This window comes from Nasonia vitripennis, chromosome 2, assembly GCF_009193385.2.
Source record: "Nasonia vitripennis strain AsymCx chromosome 2, Nvit_psr_1.1, whole genome shotgun sequence".
In the NCBI taxonomy this organism is placed as follows: Eukaryota; Metazoa; Arthropoda; class Insecta; order Hymenoptera; family Pteromalidae; genus Nasonia; species Nasonia vitripennis.
The window spans coordinates 26,021,223-26,039,900 of record NC_045758.1 but is presented as its reverse complement, the minus strand read 5'-3'; the positions used below and the strand labels follow the sequence as shown (position 1 = coordinate 26,039,900).

General features: G+C 49.8%; 1 protein-coding gene across 1 annotated transcript in view; it reads right to left on the bottom strand.

The window, feature by feature from the left end:
• Positions 1-18,678, bottom strand: part of LOC100121588 (probable serine/threonine-protein kinase dyrk2) — a 95,840-nt gene that overhangs the window by 60,846 nt on the left and 16,316 nt on the right. The window contains exon 2 of the mRNA XM_008219519.4: positions 1,136-3,341. Within this exon, the coding sequence (XP_008217741.1) occupies positions 1,136-2,920 (1,785 nt within the window). The 5' untranslated portion in view covers positions 2,921-3,341. The remainder of the gene's footprint in view (positions 1-1,135; positions 3,342-18,678) is intronic.

The window sequence follows — 18,678 nt, the reverse complement described above, 5'->3', positions numbered from 1 at the left end:
CACTGAATACTAATACGAGCTTCTCCTTTTCCTCTCCCTCTCTACACTGATGCTGCTGCTGGTCGTTGAGGAGGATGAGTCGTCGTGTGTCAAACGGAGTGACGACTGAAAAATCACACGCCGCGGCGCTCTTCCCTATCGTTCCCGTCCCATCGGAGAGAGCTTTCCCCGAAAAGTCTTTCAATTATGCCCGATCCTTATCGCCGCCGAAGTAATTCGATAAATCAACGAGGCATTAATTTCGTGACTAACCGTTGTATAAAACTCGCAGCAGCTTGTATTTTTACGATCGCGACTCGACGACGACGGGCGAAAAAAGCACGCGGCGCAGCTCTTGCGTAGAGAGGGTTATTTAAAAATGCACGTGGGTTCCCGAGCGACGACGACGAGCGAATCGATTCCCTCTGCTCATTTCTGTGTCGGAACGGATGGAAATATATACACGCGCGCCTCCTCCACGGCCGCGCATACGTCGCTCCTTTTAATGGACGATTTTAGCTCGAGCCTAAAAATAGGGAGGGTATACCCCCCTCCCTGTGCATCAATACTTTTTAATTCAAACTTTTTGGGATCTTGTAATGCCTTCAAAGAAACACACACAGTGCGGCGCAGCTATATTTGTCGCGCGCGGTTATATGCTTTCCGTCTGCACTAAAACCGTTTTATTATTAGAGCCGCGTGTGCTTCGCTACTCTTTTACTGGCAGTTTCCGTTTGTGTGCATAAATATTTTTCCCTGTCGGAATGGGGACGTTAATGAGGCGGTTGTATGTCTATCGGGCGGCTCGATTGATTTTCGTGGGAGATTCGTTATTATATACGACTTACCTTATATTATGCGGGTATAGATGTATCCTATGTAATGCGGCCTGGCAGGAATTCGAAATAAGTGCGGTGAATACGGTAGCGAGACGTGGATGTTAACAGTCGATAAAATTAATTCAGCCGTGGTTTTATTTGCATTTTCGACTCGTAGGCGTATAGGCTCGCGCGCGCAATTTGAATAAGTAAGAGTGATTCATCGGCAATTTGCCGTCAGAACATTCCGTCTGCTCTTCTCTCCGCGGATGGAGAGAATGATTCGCTGCCCTCCACCGAAAAAATAAAATGTGTGAAATGAAGAATGAAAAACTAACCTCCTCGTGCAGAGATCTCTGCTGAATTGCGGTCCAGCACATCCTGCACCTGCACAGGTCCTTCTCTCGCTGACTCTCAGCCCACTCCCTCTCGGTCTTCTCTCTGTCTCTGGTGCTGCTGATCTGCGGGGGTGGCGGTGGTACCGGTGGGGGCAGTGGGCTCGTCGCCACCTCCAGACTGTCCGAGCTCGAGTTGTGCCTCCTCGGAGGCGTGATGTTCGTTACCATGCTTCGATTGCCGTTGACGACACTTCCGGCACCGGCTGTCGAGGACAGCGTGCTCGTGGCGAGCTGTCCGCCGGAACCGGTTCGCTCGTTCGCCGTGGCTCGGGCATACGGCGAGGACAGGTAGAGGTCGATCGAGTTCTTCGAGCCGGTGCTGCCGCCGTTAGCCGCCGCAGCGCTGCTGCCGTTGTTCTGGGGCTGCGGCCGCAGGAAGTCGTCGAGCAGGTAGAAGCTCTGGGCTCGCGCCGACCTGGCGACGTCCTGGTCCTTGGCCGCCTCCTCGTCGGCGTCCTCCTGCTGCTGGAACAGCCGGCGGCCGACCTTCGACCTGCCGCCGTTGCTCAGCGAGTAGTCCCCATTGGATTTGGAGGACATGAGCCTGGACGTGGAGGCTGGTTGCGAACTGCTTCCTCCGGTGGTACCGCGGCGGTAGTAGCCGTTGTCCAGGGTGGACGAGCTGCCGACGAGGGACGACTCAGGGATTCGCTCGCAGTCCTCGATCATGGACATGCTGGCGTTGTGGTAGATCGATGTCTGGCTGGACCTGGACTGGCTGGAGCCGTTGTTGCCGTTGGGGATGCTGGAGCCACCGGCACCCACAGGTGTCCTCAGCAGAGCTCCCAGGGACCTCCACTTGCGGTCCTGGTTGTTGTTATTGTTGTTGTTGTTGTTGTTGTTGTTGGACGAGGACGACGTGGAGGAGGCCGGGGTGCTCCACTTGCGATCGCTGCTGCTCAGACGATCCGGTGTCAGCACGCTGGACTTTACGTACCACTTGCTGTTGTCCTTGATCGGCGACACCAGGCTGCCGTTGCTGCCGTTGGCGGTGCTTCCAGGCCACCTACGCTCGTGGGTGGGCGAGGTCACCATAGCACCGGAGCCCTGCATGCCGCTACCGCCATTCGTCCACTTGCGCTCGGAGGCCGGCGCGTTGGCCAGCTCCTCGCGCTGCTTGCTCTTCCACCAGGAGGACGTCGAGGCGGTGAAGAGGATGAGGGCGCCCCTGAGCGGGTTCTTCGAGTCCTGCTGCTGCTGCCTCGCCGAGGACTTGTCCACCAGGTCGGAGCCGTGGTGGTGGTGGTAGTGGCCGACGTCTCGGTAGCTCGAGGCCATGCCGATCTCCCGATCGCTCAGCGCGCTCTCGCGATCGGTCCTCGAGGACGAGGGCAGGTAAGACGAGGTGGACTTGGACATGAGGTCCTCCTCGCCGGAGTTGCCTCTGAGCAGAATGGCGTTGGTGCTGCGCAGCCTGGGCCTCGAGCGCACGAAGCCATAGTCGTTGCTGTTGTCCATGTAGGAGAGATCGGTAGTGGCCATGCCCGAGTCCCTCGCCGACGAGCTGGTCTTGGGCATCTGCTGGGACGCCGTCGGCTGGCGGTGGCTCTGCAGGGACGACATTCCGCTGTACTGGTGCATGTTCAGCTGGAGACTGGGCTGCTGGGGCAGGGTCGAGGTACGGGCTCGGTGGCTCGCGTCGCCGGAGCCGCGCTGCAGGCAGGAGAAGCTCGCCGAGTGCCGCAGGCTCGAGGGTGGATTGCCCGGCTGGCTCACGCCCAACATCTTCTTCTTCTCTCTCTCTCTCTCTCTCTCTCTCTCTCTCTCTCTCTCTCTCTCTCTCTCGCTCTCTCGCTCTCGGCCGCTCGCGGATACTGCGCTACTGGCCTCGATTCCCGTGGGGGGTAAAGGCTCAAAGGACACGCGACGACGCGCTGGCTGACGCTCCTTTCTGTCTCGCCGCTTTTTCGAGAGGGGGAGAAACTGCTCTCTCACTTTGTCGCTCTCAAAGGACGAGGTTCACCGGTGCACAACGTTGTCGGCGGTCGACGAGGAGTCGAGTGGCCGCTGCTGAGGCTTCTGCCAAGTCTTCGCTACTGCTGATGATGGTGATGGGCATCGTCGTGATGCTGATGGGACGGAGCTTGGCATCTTTCGGGAGAGAAACGAAAGATCGAAGAAGCGGGTGTTGCTGCTGTGCCGAGGTCTGGAACAGAAATAAAAGGACGAGGGTAGGGACGAGCAACTCAAAACTTAACGTATGGTTTAGATGTAAGAAAAACAAAATTGCGTGGATTGAAGGCGGCGAGTTGTGCGATGGCTTTGTGGGTATTTCTTTTTTTTTATAGCTACGGGATGACGTTCGTGCGCAATGATGACGGTATGATGATGCTGATAAAAGCGATGACTGATGAGTCCGCGCAAGAGCATCGACCAGATATATATAAGAAGCCGGGGAGTATAATCAAAATAAAAAAGAGCGAGCGAAAAAACTAAACGGTAATTCAAGCGAGGTATACAACTCATTACGGGGGGCACATATAGAGAAATATCTGTTTCCTCTTCCACTGTAATTAATCGGAACGGTCATAAACGCACTCAATTTACATGAGATTATTTCCTGCGCGTCTAGACGCTACTTAAGCGCCGTGCCAATTTGGATTTCGGCGTATAAGAGAGCAGCTGGTGCTGCGTTGAATCATTGTGTTAATGCCCACATGTATATAGTATACAGTATAATATATTGTACACATCGGGCTGGGCCCCCCGCATTATGATGTAAGTCGATAGTCGATATAACACACATACAGAGAGAGAGAGAGAGACAGAGGGACGAGACACCTATATGCACAACGTAATAACAGCAGCTGAATTTATTAACGATTCGATGACACGATACATTCAATAAAGATTTTATAGATCCAATTTGCATAAATTATGCGCGACGAGATTTCTCTCTCCCTCTCCCACCGTATATTGTCTCTCGTAAAGCAGCTCCGCGCACACTTCCGCGTTTGCGAAAGCCATACTCGTGAGAGAGAAAGATCTCTCTCGCTCGATCAATTAACGAAGTCACCGGCGCGCGCGCACAGGTTCAGCCTCGCAAAAAAATGAGAGTGTCTATACGCATAACACGCACAGTAGGGAGAAGGAAGAAATCCATTTGCGTAGGTAAATCGCAGCAGCAGACAGATTTTCCCGCTTTTAATACGGGCACCTGGCCGTAGTAGTCGTCGTCGTCTACGCCCTCCAGTCTCGTCTGCACGTAGGCTGTTGCTGCTGCTGGTAAAAGGCGCTTTTCCCGCAGACACCCACACACACATGCACGGAGTATACACACGGAGTCTGGCTCTCTCGCAGCTCGGCTATATATAATACCGGCTGCTGCTGCTTGCAAAATGCAAGGCCGTTCGCTGCTGCTGCTGCTCACTCCCGCGCGACTGGATGCTGTTGCGAAAACCCGAGGCTATACGCTCTCTAAGTCTTTCTCGCTCTCTTTGTTGCTGCAACTGCTGCTGCTGCAGTCGTGTGCATGTGTGCGCGTTGAGGTGAGCTCGTTACAGAGTCGCGATAATTAGCGCGATCGCTTCGGTATTATATTATGAGCGGGTGCGCGGCGCATATATAGCTGCATACGTACGATAGGATTTGTCGATGACAACCCAGATAGAGACAGACGATTTCTATGCGTTTTCGTCGGCGTCGTTGCAGTCCTTTATGTATACATTTACACACAGACACACACAGAGTTATTTCTTGCCGCGCGCTATTGCCGCACGCTGAGTTAGCGCAACGACCCTCTGGGGCAAGTGCTTTCTATATAGATACACCTTGTATTAGAAAAGAAGTATGTAATACAGTGCATATCGAACGCGTGACTACAGACACGTCGAGAGTTTGGATACGACTCTCGCGCGCGGTGTGCAGCTTTGTGTTCCTGCACCGGTTCTCCTTCGCATTGTTTCTAAGCCGGACACACACATACACATGCACGCGTGGCAGACCAACGTGCGTATATATTACGCTCTGGCTACCGCCAAGCATACTTAAATCTATAACACAGCACATATAAGTCGCTCTAATTAGCCGCGGATCTTCGTCTGGAACTAATTATATATAATCCTTCGCGAAAGCGTCTCGTTGCACACTTGCTCTCTCTCTCTCTCTATCTCTCTCTCTCTCTCTCTCTGGCGCGCGCCTATCCTCTCCTCGATTTTCTCGCGGAATGCTATTTCTGCGCTTATTGGGATTCCTTCGCGTCTTATGTTTTTCCGTGTTTTTATTTCGCGATGGAGCTCGACTGGTTCTTGATTAGAATTTCGCCTTTTTGATGGACCTTTTTTCACAGTACGGTATGCGTACGGTGTTACGTCGTGCCGCGTAACCGCGAGATTAGCTTTTTTTCAAACACCTGACTACTTCTGTGATGTGTAATAATATTCGATGCGCGCGAGATATATATCGTGTAAAAAGTAAATGAAAAAAGCGACTTTGATGAGTTATGGGATTAATTAACGGCGGAATGGATTTTTGTTAATCAATTTCCCCGAGATCAGCGACGAGAGCGCATAATAAACAAAACGCGGCGCGTATCGATAGATCGAGAGCCTCGAATTAAAAGCTTATAAAAACCAATCGGGAAGCAGGTAGGCAACGAGGTAGACGTTATATATAGCGCGTGTGCCGCGAAATTGAAAAGCGCGCGACTCTCGTTATAGGGTCGATACTATTTTAAGCTTGTTTGTTTATTAATAGACCCGGTGCAAACTTAAGTTAGGCGATTTCCTTCCTCGGCACATCACGATTGTGATTTTTTCTTCGGAAGAGCGAAAAGCACTCTACTGTATAAAATTCGTCGCGAGACACCGGCATAAAACAAATGTAACCAAATTAATGTGCATATCGATTGGTCGCGTCTCGAAGCAGAAGAGAGACGCGCGAGACAGTTATACACAGCGAGTCACATCCCCTGTGCGACGACGAGGACGACGACGAGGACGACGACGCGGCGACGCTATTTTAGTCACGCAATGCAGAAATATTAAAATTCCGTGCCACAGCGCGATATCGTTCGGTCGCGTCCCCACCAAGGGACTCCTTCTTCTTCGTCTTTTCCTCTGGCGCTGCTGTGCTGAAACCCATTGAAATTCGATATTTTTCTACGGACACATAAAGTACGCCGCGATCGCTTGCAGCCGCCGCGGAAACCGTATATTTATTATTTATCGAACTCCAAGTTCGACTAGGTGCACATATGCGAGCTTTCGCAATTAGCGGTGAGGGATCAAAATTCGGATTATTTCAACTTTCGACACGACGACGATATACAGTCGTTTTAATAAGAGAAAAATCGCGCGGTTGCGCAACCGGCAGAGATAGTGCAATCTGGAATTATGCAGTCGAACGAAAAATGGAACACTGCGTAATTCTTTTTTGGCCGCGCATCGTGTCGTATTTTACAAACTCGACTGTGTGAACGTAAGAGAGAAGCGCCGCTTTTGGCTGCGCCGGAAAGCCAATCCTCGCAATGATGATTGCGCAAAAGCGGAAGATAGCATCGGCTGCGTTATTAAACTTCGCTCTTGCACATCGACGTCGTCGTTAAAAAATAATGCGCATCGCGCCATAAAGCAGCGAGTGGCATGTAGTGATCGATCTCACGTAATATAATGGATTTGTCGCAAGGCTATCTATATATTATACATACTACAAGGGGCTACTGACCTTTGCGGGGGGTCGGCCGTCGTTGCATGCGAGCGTTATAGTTTCAGGAGGTTGCGACTAGTGCGCATACGTGTGGCAGCGGGCGGTAAACGTCCATAGGTAAAAAGAGAAAGAGAGAAAATAATTCGCATCGCCGGCCGGAGGGCGAAATCGATATTCGTGGACTGCGGCCTGCGGTTTTACACATTCTGTGACATGCAGCTACGATGCGGATAGCCACTGCGGAGCTGCTACGAGAGACTCACTCGGAAGGATAATAATAGGTGTATATACGGGAGAGATAGCGGCTCACCACCTGCGCGCAGAGGAACTTGGCTCTCTTTTAATTGTCGGTGCGAATAAGGCTGACGTGTTACTCGTGAGATATGCTTTGCGGGCGAATTTGAAATTGCGAGTTTTTGATAATCCTGCGGGCTGGCGCGTGAGGGGCCAATTAGAAGGGGTGAACGACCGGGTCACGAGGAGCTTTCATTTGGTTAAAAGCTCGCAAAGTGTCTCGAGAGAGTTATGTTTCTTCGACGACACGAATGCGCTGCTTTTTTGGTTCGACGACCTGATTCGATAATCCTCAACCTATTTTTCGAAAAGCCGACCAATTAGTCCGGCGCAAGCCTACTTAGCGTCCATACTTGCAACACAGATGAGGTAAAAAAGCATTTTCCATACAAACTCGTCGCACTTCCTGATGAACAGTTAAACTAACCGAAACCATCTCTAATTTCGAAAAGGAAGACAAAAAAACGTAATGTGTCGTACGCCTCTGCTATACCGACCTGATAAGGATCTCCCGCGCTCGAAAATTTTCGCCTCACACGCCGTGTGTAATTAACGGCCGGACTTTTGCGCAAAGGGAAAACAGCCTCTATACGAACGGACATCGTCGCGTGCGCGCGCTGGCTTTCCCCTCGATAATACAAATTGAGGAAAGAATAAAAAAAAGAGAGAAGAGAAGGCGCCACAACGAGAAGCGCACAGCCCATTAAGGCCACACACTCGCGCGCGATTTAGAAATCCGCGCGCGCTTGGCGGGTAAGCAGAGCATATACCGTCCGTTATATGCCGCTGCGCGAGAAATGTAAATTTTCCGTTTTTGCGCGTTCGGGCGTGTTTCTCCGTTTGTGTGTCGAAGCGCGGCGATGGAAAAAATTACGAGAGTATACTTACGAGCTATAGTCCAGCGCAGTGGTCATGCAATGTGAGCAGCCTTTTTTCGCGGGTTTCGTTATATAGAGCCGCGAATATTAGGAAGGAAAGCCTTTCAATTATACACCTTCTGCAGTTTTTTGCTTTCGCCATATCGAGCTGCTCCTAAATAGTTTTCCTCTTTTTGCGCGGCTTATCGCCCGGTGAAATGCAAGCTGATTAAGCTGTAATCACTTTCCCCTCTCTCCCTCTCTTTTGTTATACACGCGATGATGAATCCGCGCGGCGGTGTATATAATGGAAGTTTCGTGTATAATACGTGCGGCTGAATTTTCTGTCGGTCAATTAGCCGCACTGCAGTTTTCCGAAAAACAGAGACGCTTTCCGCCGCACACGCTGAGATATGGAGAGATAATACACAGGGGCTAATTGACGAGTGGCTGCGGGATTAACTTTGATGAGATAATTTAACGAGATTAAAGACTCGGTATACCCGAGAGCGCTAATTAGTTTTTGTGTGGAAGCTAGGCGGATTACGCTCCGGTGATCCATTAATCAGGCTCTCTCCCCCCGATGCGCAGTAGCGGATTATTGAAAGGCGTCGGGGATACGCGCATACAGGTGAGTTTAGCGGCGGTGCATCCGTATAACGATCCTTGAATAAGGCGGCTTTCGCCATCATCATTCCAACCGCCCGAATTATGAAAGCTCATAGATGTAATGTACACGAAGCGTTTAGTAAGCAAAGTTTGCCAATCGCCGGCATTAACGTCTCATCGACGAGGTAAATCAGCGCGAGTCTACGATAAAAAGCGGATGAGTCAGCCGAAGCGATTAATGTCACGCACAAAGTAGCCGCGGTGCATACGTGGTGGAGCAATAGAACAGAATCGACTACTCTCCCTTGGTTATACACACAGGTATATTGTTGTAACGCGCGGACGGCATGCAGTGCGCGCGTGTAGGATACACTAACATAACCTTTCTCTCTCTCTCTCTCTCTCTCTCTCTCTCTTATTGCGCCGAGCTTAAATATAATATAACGCGGTTTGTTAGACACGACGCGCTCGGGTTACAAAAGACAACGAGCGAGTTATGAAACCCCTTCCTATATACGTTTTCTCTCCGCCGCGAGCAGCCTTCTTCAGGCCCTAGAACGTAAAAACCTGTAGCTCGCTAGAGTTACTTATACGCTTCTCTCTGGCTACGCGAGGTGATGATTTTTCCGGTTGGAGCAAGGCCGTGTGTGTACTCGAAACTTGGAACATAGTCCGTTTGGAATTAAGCTCTGGATATAATGTAGGTCGAAGTTTAGCGCGGCTAAGGCGACGGTGAAGTCATCCATTGTTATCAGTGTCGGTACTAGTACGTTATGAATGAATTCTGCAACTGCGAGAGAGAGAGAGAGAGAGAGAGAGAGAGAGAGAGAGAGAGAGAGAGAGAGAGAGAGAGAGAGAGAGAGAGAGAGAGTTTATTTATCGCCGCAATTACGCGCGAGAGCTGCTATTCTAATGCTCACATACTTTGTTATTAAACGCAGTTATAGCACAGAGAGTTCGCGCATGTATGTGCATTGCGACAGCGATGATTAACGCTCACGGCGATATAAATTCTGCACAGAAACGGGGATACGAAAGCCATGGATAAGGCCTTATCCAGAGGGGAAAAGATTTGCGCTTATCTAGTCTCTCGGCCCTACATCTGTATAAACTTATCGGGCGTTATTCGGTAAATAGAAGCTCTAAAACGTGCTCCAGTTGGCTCGAAAAGAGCGATAAGCTCGGAGGGAGATATAGCGATAGAGAGTGACCGGTGCTACTCCACACAGCTGTCCGTATAAACACAAATATACTTCTTCACAACAGCTCGCCGAGGAGAGCGTACTTAAGAGCGAGAGAAAACGCATAATATGTAGGTACTCGACTCAAGGTTAGCGCAAACGCGCGAGAGCTAAGGAATCTGCATCTCCCGCTCGATGCGTTACGAAATGATCATCGGAAAATCCATTCGCTAGCTTTTCACCGTATACATACACTCCTCTCCTTCGACGATATAAAAGCCCGGCGTAGAGTATAACAGAGGAAAAAAACCGCCTCGAGCCGTCAGTCGCGGTTCTTTCAGCGGTAAGTACTACGACGTCAAAGTGAAACGAGCCCATTCACGACGACGACGGCGATGGGCGTATATACTTCAATTCAATGGAAATCCACGCTCCGTCCATCCGCGCGCAGATCTCCCTCGCGATAAGAGGGAAAATTCGTCCCCCTCTTTCACTCGAAAATGACTTAGTACAGTAGTGTATGTACAGGAGGAGGATAGCTGCCAATTAGTCACGACGAATGGCCAAGAAAGACGCTGCTGCTACGCTGCACGCGGAGCAAGGAAAGCGTGAACTGTTTACGCGCTTATTACGGGGCTGCTTCGCTGCTGTGTTGGTTTTCTTTGAAGCGCGAGCGCGAGCGGGTGAAAACAAACGCGCGGGTGTGTAATTAGACTGAGTCGCTCCTTTGTGTCCAGCGACGATAAGTGTATACGAAACGGTAGTTTCATTGCGTTGTACTGTCCGTTATAGGGTCGATGTCGTGTATATTTTTTAGTCGAAAAAAAAGAACGAATTAGAAGAAGGCGCTTACAAAACACAAAGTCCACTGTGCGCGAAATCTCGTTACGCGTATGGACACGGCGGAGAGTATAGGTATACGTACGTGCGCCTAATGGAAAGTGTGTTTGCTCGAAAGGATGCGCAGCAGGAAAGTGCATAACAGTCCGGGGGGGAATAATAAAAATAATCGCCATAGCGCGAGATTCACTCTCGAGATAAGGACAACAGACGTGTGCGTGCGCAGCGAAAGAAAAGCGAGAGAACCATCAAGCCGGAAATTTTAAGAGTGAAAACGCGATTAATTACCCTCTCCCCTTGTACGCTATAAATTATATATACGCGTACGAACGAAGAAAGGAGGTGCGGGCGTTCGAGCGAGGAAAACGAATTGCCACCGCGAGAGAGCTCGCCCCTCCCGAAAAAGAGAAGACCACGACGACGACGACGACGACGGCAGCGGCAGCGGAGAAATAAGAAAAGCTGACGAAGTCACCGAGACAGCGAGAGAGAGAGAGCAGCAGAGAACAGTGTCTGGTGCAGCAGTCAGTAAGTCAGTCAGCAGTGAAATGGATCGGAAAGAGAGGAGGGCGACGCCGTGGCGGCCGTTAAAATTCTCTAGTCATGCGTCGTCGTCGTCCTCGTCGAGTGTATTATGCTTATATACACGTTATAGACACTATATATAAGGTGTACGAGTTAATGACTCCCGGGTCCATTGTCTAGCATACACTCGCCCACGCTTTCGGTGGCAGTGTGTAGTAGTAGTAGTAGTAGTCTCTCCAGCGATATTACAACGCGTCGACGATTAGTCGAAAGAGAGAGAGAGAGAGAGAGCGAGAGAGAGAGAGAGAGAGCGAGAGAGAGAGAGAGAGAGAGAGAGAGAGAGAGAGAGAGAGAGAGACGGAGCAAAGGTTTCAACGACCTCGCGCCGGAGCAAATTACTCACTTGCGCGAACGTTCGAGTAGTGTACGTAGCAACGCGACAAGGAGAGGTACTGCCAATTTCAATTTCCGAACGATGAGATCGGGGTCGCATCACTCGCTAAAGGAAATATTTTCTCCGTGGGCCTACGAGATGGAGATTGGTCATGGCCTACACCTCGCTGAGAGAGGGAGAGAGATGCATTGTTCTCTCGCCACTGGCCGACAGCCGTGACTCATTCGGCAGTCGGTTTTTAACGACCGTACGGATATAATAGCTCGTTGCGGAGCTGAGGACGTGGAAACACTCGAAAATTGTGGGAGAGAAATTTTCAGAATCATCGGAAACGTCGGATTTCCTTACGTCGCTTTGCCCCCAACATCTTCGAGCGAGTTTCTCATTAACATTTCGATATCGAAGCGAAACAGCGGCTGTTATTATTCCGTAGTGCGCCAATCAACCGGAAAAATATTCTCTTCCAGTATGCTAATTCCAAGAGAGAAGGAAACAATCGTCGCGGACGTTTTCATTAAAGCTAAATTAACCGTCGAACAATCCATCCGTTGCTGTACACACTGGCAGACATGCAGTAGCGAGACAATCGAGTGCAGCGTGTATACGTCACGGAGAGAGAAGAACGAAACGAAAAAAGAAGACAATGCAACAACCGCGGCAACAGGAAAAGTCGGGCTGCTCCGCACGCGACGTCAGTCGGCGGCTCTCTCTCTCTCTCTCTCTCTCTCTCTCTCGGGGGGTGGATAATAAACCACGGCGGCATCGTCCCCTGATTAAATCAACGGCGATTTATGCTCTCACACAGCAAATTACGTACACACACAGGCGTGGAGGAGCCATTCGTCAAAAGCACTACACACATACCAGGCGGGTGAAAGAGAAGCTACACCGCAGAGAAGTCTCTCTCTCTCTCTCTCTCTCTCCTCTAAATATAGCCCGTCTAAATCAGACCGCTCTTGCTCGCTAGCGCAGCGCACAAAGTCGAGAGAGAATCGCTGCCAGGGCGAATTTTCGTTACCGCCCTTGTTCGGCACACAGCAGACGTTAATCGGCCTCGAGTAATCCGAAAAACGTACTAGAAGAAGGAGGAGGAGGAGTTATCGACCGAATGTAGTTGAAGTTCGCAACGTTTCTAGCAACGAAAAAGTTTTTTTTAGTTGGTCACTTTTTAATAATGGATAATGATTATTTTGCTTAAAAAATGGCTAAATGAACTCGATTTAGAGGGCGCTGCCGAAGTCCCATTCCCAAAACGAGAAATTTCAAACTTTCTTGTCTAAGTGCTCGGCTTACACACCTATTATCCCTTTTTTAAGACGGATTATTGTTACTGGTAGTATAACAGATAAAAGTCGTCGCGTGACACACACACACACACAGACACTGTCTCGCATTCGGGGAAGTTTACGCGTATGCACGCAGACTCGAGAGATGAAGGAGTCGGCGCTCGCTCTCTTGCAAGGCCAGGTCATTGCCGTTACGCGCGTTGGTCAATCGCGCTTACATGACTTATACGCTCTCGAGAAATACGGAAATTCGCAATCTCTCGCCGGCGATCGATGCAGCCTGCGCCTCTATATACTTTCATCGCTCGTCATTACTGCGCGCGAGAAACCGTACGGTATGCGTGTGGTGTGATGTAAGAGCGTGTGTGTAGGGTGTAAACGATACACAGCGCGCCGAGAGCTGATTATCTTGCGAAATTCGCTGCTGCTGCATCTGCGAGAGAGATTTCTACGCGGCGAATGTGTAGACTCGCTGTTTGGGTTTGTTCTCCTCTCTTCTCTGGGCGGTGTGTATATAGCGGAGAGGAGAAAAAAGCGCGAGAGAGGCACGTTCACCGTTACAATCAATCAGGAGTAATTTTATTTCTTACTCTCGACCCGCGCACAGGAGAGAGTACCAGGGGATTTGAATAATCCCGCGTGCCTGCTTGTAATCGCGTTATTGATATATTCTGTATACGCCGATGTTTGTTTTTATTTCGGAGTAGCTGCGGCTGCTCTTTTCATTATTTAGGCTTCTTTTCCGCGGAACTCGTTTGCGTTCTTTATCGATCTCGACGCGCGATGTCTATTTTTATTGCGATCGGAGAACGAGTGAATTTCGTGTATAAAAAATAAAGTCGTGCATACAGTGAACGCAGCGAACGATTCCCTCGATTCAGCGTAACCACAATGTAGCGTGAATCGTAAAATTTCAATCACCCGTACAGCAACTCTTCCCCCGACGCATCTCAGCGGTGTAACAACCCATCAGGGTATAATTCCGATACACCTCTCGCGGAGGACCATCGCAAATAAGTCCTTAGAAAGGCGTTAAACGCGCGTCACGCGTGGGCGTAGCTGCAGCGGCAAACTCGTCCGGATAGAGAAGAGAAACACCACCTCCTCTCCGATGTATCTTCTCCCCTTCATTACACATACACACTTCGTCGAGTGCATTATTTCACGCGTGGGAGTAGCGTGTAAGGATATTCGCCGCGTGTCGTGTACAACCTTCGCTTTTTAAACGCTATTAATATACAACGCAGGTATAGAGAGAGAGAGAGAGAGAGAGAGAGAGAGAGAGAGAGAGAGAGAGAGAGAGACAAGTGCGGAGGATGATTTTCTCGAGGAATTTGCGTGCGCGCGAGGAGGAGTATATCCGATACTATATTGGAGAGTTCGAGCAAGGTCTTCTCTCCTCGACGACGACGCGACTAATTGCATCGTGTGCTATGGATGTCGTCGCGAGTCTGCAATTTTCAGCGGATGACTTTTCCTTTCTCGAGCGTAAAATACAGTTCGCAAGCCCGCGAGCGCGTGTATATATAATTCGATAATTATTCAATCGCTTTCGGAACACGCTGCGCATGGAGATTTACAATTTAATTGGCTCGTTTCCATCGTTTTCCCTCCTCGTTAATGCAACGGGCAATATTCTAATAACATTGTTTTCCGCCGAAGGTACGTATAATAGCGGCCATTAATCAAAGCCTAAAACCATAACGCCGCCGCTGCACCGCCTGTAGAGACACACGCATTAATCCTCGCTTGATTAATAGGCAGTTTCTCGCTCGCTCGAGAAAGTAAAAACTAAATCACTCGACGAAATACACTTTCCGATAGACGAGTCAACACATCTTTTTAGATATACCTACTTACGGCTCGCGCTCCCATAATTCCTCGAGCGCATTATATTATCTTGCGCGGGCAATTAGCGCCGCACGCTCTACTAGTTTTGAAAGTTTTGAGTCTCAGTGCACGCGCCTCGACGTTTTTCCTGGAAACGAAATTCTCTCTCTCTCTCTCTCTCTATCTCTCTCTCGGGTATAAGTAAAACCCGCGAAAGAGAGAAGAGCAACGATGCGCAAACACGAGATGCTTTCCGGCGAAGATAATTGAATAAAAATATACCATTCGCCCGCTCGCGATGATTACTCTCGCGAGAGAAGAGAAGAAGATCCAATCGGCGCCTCGATTTTCGCGATACCGATCGCTATACAGCCGATACACGCCCGGTCTCAGATTGTGACAATAATCGCCGGTAAATCTCTATCCACTATCCTCGCGAAAGTAGCACCTGCATGGTCTCGGCGAAAAAAAAATCGTACACATCCTGCTGCGAGAGTGAGCTAGAGAGGGAAGAGTATATGGACTCACTTACTCGTCTCTCTCCCTGCCCGTGTAGGTATAGGCGGTTGCGGTGCTTATGTTGATTATAGCGGTTATAGGGACTTGTCTAAGATAGAGGCGAAGTCAAGCGGTACAGGAGTAGCAGCGAATAACGCGGTAGTGGCGCTCTGCTCTCTCTCTCTCTCTTCTCTCTCTCTGCACCGCCCGAGGCCTCGACTGCAGTCCATCTTTCACGTTGTTGTCTGCCTGTGTGCTGCTGGGAGTTTCCTCTTTTTTCTCTCTCCGGGAGTATAGCAGCAGATAGAGAGAGAGAGAGAGAGAGAGAGAGAGAGAGAGAGAGAGAGAGAGAGAGAGAGAGAGATTGTAATTGTAGAGGAACGTGCTAATTGATAATTGGGTGAACGGTTCGAAAGTGCCGCGTGCGTCTGATACACCGCTGCGTGTGTGTACTTGACCTTAACCCCCTGACTGATGACGATGTCAAAGGATCTATGGATCGCGAGCGAGTTTCTAACGGTGAATTTTTAACGATTTCGAACGAAAAATTGTACAAACGAAATGAAACGCTCGAATAACGAACCCCAAACTAGCCTACTCTTTACACAGCAATAATAAAGCGCTGCACTAAAAAGTAAACTGCAAGCGGCTCTCTCTAATTTCCACTAAAAATAGTAGAGCATCCCGAGCACGATTCCGAAAGTCCGCGATGCATTAGAACACAGCACAGCTAAATCGCAGACTTTCGTCAATTACGAAAAGCGAGTGCGTGCGCACGTATATACACGCATCGGCTCTCTTCCAATTTCCATCGCGCGCGCGATGCGCTCACGTTCTCTCTCTCTCTCTCTCTCTCTCTCTCTCTCTCTCTCTCTCTCTCTCTCTCTCCACATAAGAGAGCCAGCGCCGATCGTGCATCGTTACCATAACACCTCGAAACTCCTTCCTTTTTCTTCTCCCTCTCTGTACCTCGACTCGTGTATACGCTTACGCATACGTATATACACAGTTACACACGGACGCCAAGAGGCTCTGACTCTTGGACACGATTCTCATCGCTCACGCGTGCGAGCTCAGAGAGCGATGGAAAGCCTCCTCGCTTGCGTTTTAATAAATGCATGATTTACACGCTAGAGCAAGTACCGGACTCTGCCGCCGCCGTGTCTATAGCCATATGCGCGAGCAGAGAGTCCGTTGTGTCTCGGGGAGTTAGTGCATAGGATCGTTCCGGATCTTTTACGAGGCTGTTGTGTTCAGCCGCTGCGGAAATTTCGCTATGGGAGTTATTGCAAATGACCGCTGTGTTATTAAAAACATCTCTCTACCACTCGGCTCTTTTGTAATGCAACGGCGGATAGGGATGATTCTTAAACGCGATATAGGAGCGACTGTAAAATATTCCTCTGCTAAACAATAAGGAGGCGCTTTGAGAGAGAAACGTATCGTACGCCGCTTTTTAACGAGAGATGGAACAAGTGCTCATCATAATAAAGATAAGCAGCGCATAAGTTTATATTCGTTAATCCAGCCGCCGCTGCAGCGCAGTATACTGCACTTGCGTAAGAACTTTCACCTCGTCGTTCGACACTTTGCATATATTAATGCGTCGCCCGTCGATACGATCGAGCAAAATTGATGTTTCATTTCACACCGGCGCAGCGTCCATTCAGTGACTCCGCTATGGCCGTATATTACCCGCTATACATCACGCCAAATACAATAAAATTATTGTGTATATAATCGCAGAGAACTCGATATATTTACGAGCGTTCGATTAAAAAAAAACGACCGAGATACGATCTCGATGCTTATACGCGTTCTCTGACCGGAAGCAGCGGGTTTGAAGAGACTTGCACAGATCGGAGAGAAAAACCACGTGTATACGCATATGTATATAAGAAGTCGAAGAAGAAGAAAGAATCCAGAGCAAAGACCCCCGCACACATAGAGAAGCTCGCGGGGGCCCCCTCTAGGATCAGATAGTGCCACAGCCGGCTTTGCCGGCTCGAATGCAAAGTTCCGTCCTTACAGCCTTGCGCACAGCAACTCGTTAGATACGGCATACGCATTGTGCGTGTCTCCTCGACATAATATGCCGGGGAGGAAAAGAGAGAAACGAAGGCGAAGGTCCGTCCAAGTGTACATACAACAGAGAGAGTCTCTACAGCACTGGAAGAGTCAGAGGCTAACGACTCGCAATTTGTACAGGGAGCGCTGATACGCGGTTGACTCTGTTTTTCACGGTATTGCATGTTGTATATTGCATAGAAAAGACTCGTTCCGATCAGATATCGGCGTCTAATGGCCGTCGTTTGAGATATCCCGTAATATCTTTATTAATAAAAGCTCTCTCCTAAGCGCGCGCATACCGTGGGCGAAACTCAAGCCCATTGTCTGCGCTCTGCGGCACACTCGGGATTAGGGGACAGGTATAGAGATAGCCGCGTGGGTTATTAGCCGCGCGGGATAATGATATTGACAATTTTCGTACGTTTCAATTAGAGGGACGCGCGCGTGTTTTGTCGTTTCGTGTACGAGGACACACAGCTGTTCGGTGAAAGCAGCGTGTAATTATACGCACGGATTCGCAACAACTTTCTTTCCGAGAGCTAGCCCCGAAAAATCGCCGGATAATAACGTGCAGTATTTGCAATATAAATCAGCCCGATGATCCTTTGAGACGCTGCAAGCCCCGGGAAATTCGGAGATATTATAATAACGCAGAGAGTGCACACGCGCTGTGCACACAAAAGAAGAAGACGAGCGGCGACCGATAAACAAGAGGGAGAGAGATTGGTATCGGGGTGATTTTATGTTGACACGCACGTGTGCCGCAAGGAGAGAAGGAGGCCCGGGCCGATTGAAATCTTTCGTTCGCCGCCGCGTGTGTATGTATAGCGGGAGAGAGTCAGCCACACGAATTGCCGACACCCGCATCGTGACGACGTAAATCATGAGGAGGACTCCTCCGCTGCGCGCGGCGACCCTTTTATCAGGATCATCGGTTGGGGTTACGCGAAAATCGCTGAGACGGCTCTCTTCCTATACGAGTTTTTCGAATTTGCGTACAGACTATATTTCTATACGGGTAAAAACTGACTCTGCATGTACCCTCGTACCCATGAATAATCATAAGCGTTTATTCAGCCTCGTTAAGCGCGCTTCCATCAGCTGGCAAAAAAGAAATTAACCGATCTTCGAGATAACGCGGGGGATATTAATGTAAATAAAGCTCGTCTCGAAAAAAACCCATCCTCGCAATGCATTAAATTCAACACAAAAAACAGCAGCCCACACGCACAGCACCAACGCACTAGCCCAAGAGAGAGAGAGAGAAAGCTCTCACTCCGTGGGGGAACTAGCGATGCGACGAGCCGTGAGTCCGCAGCAACAGCAGGAAAAATTGCCCTTAATTGGTGGATACACACGAGGGGGAGAGCAGCTAGCTGCAGCGGAGCCGTGTGTCGTCGGCCTGACACACAGGAACCCACAGCAGCAGCGCGCGCGAACGATAGCTGTATCG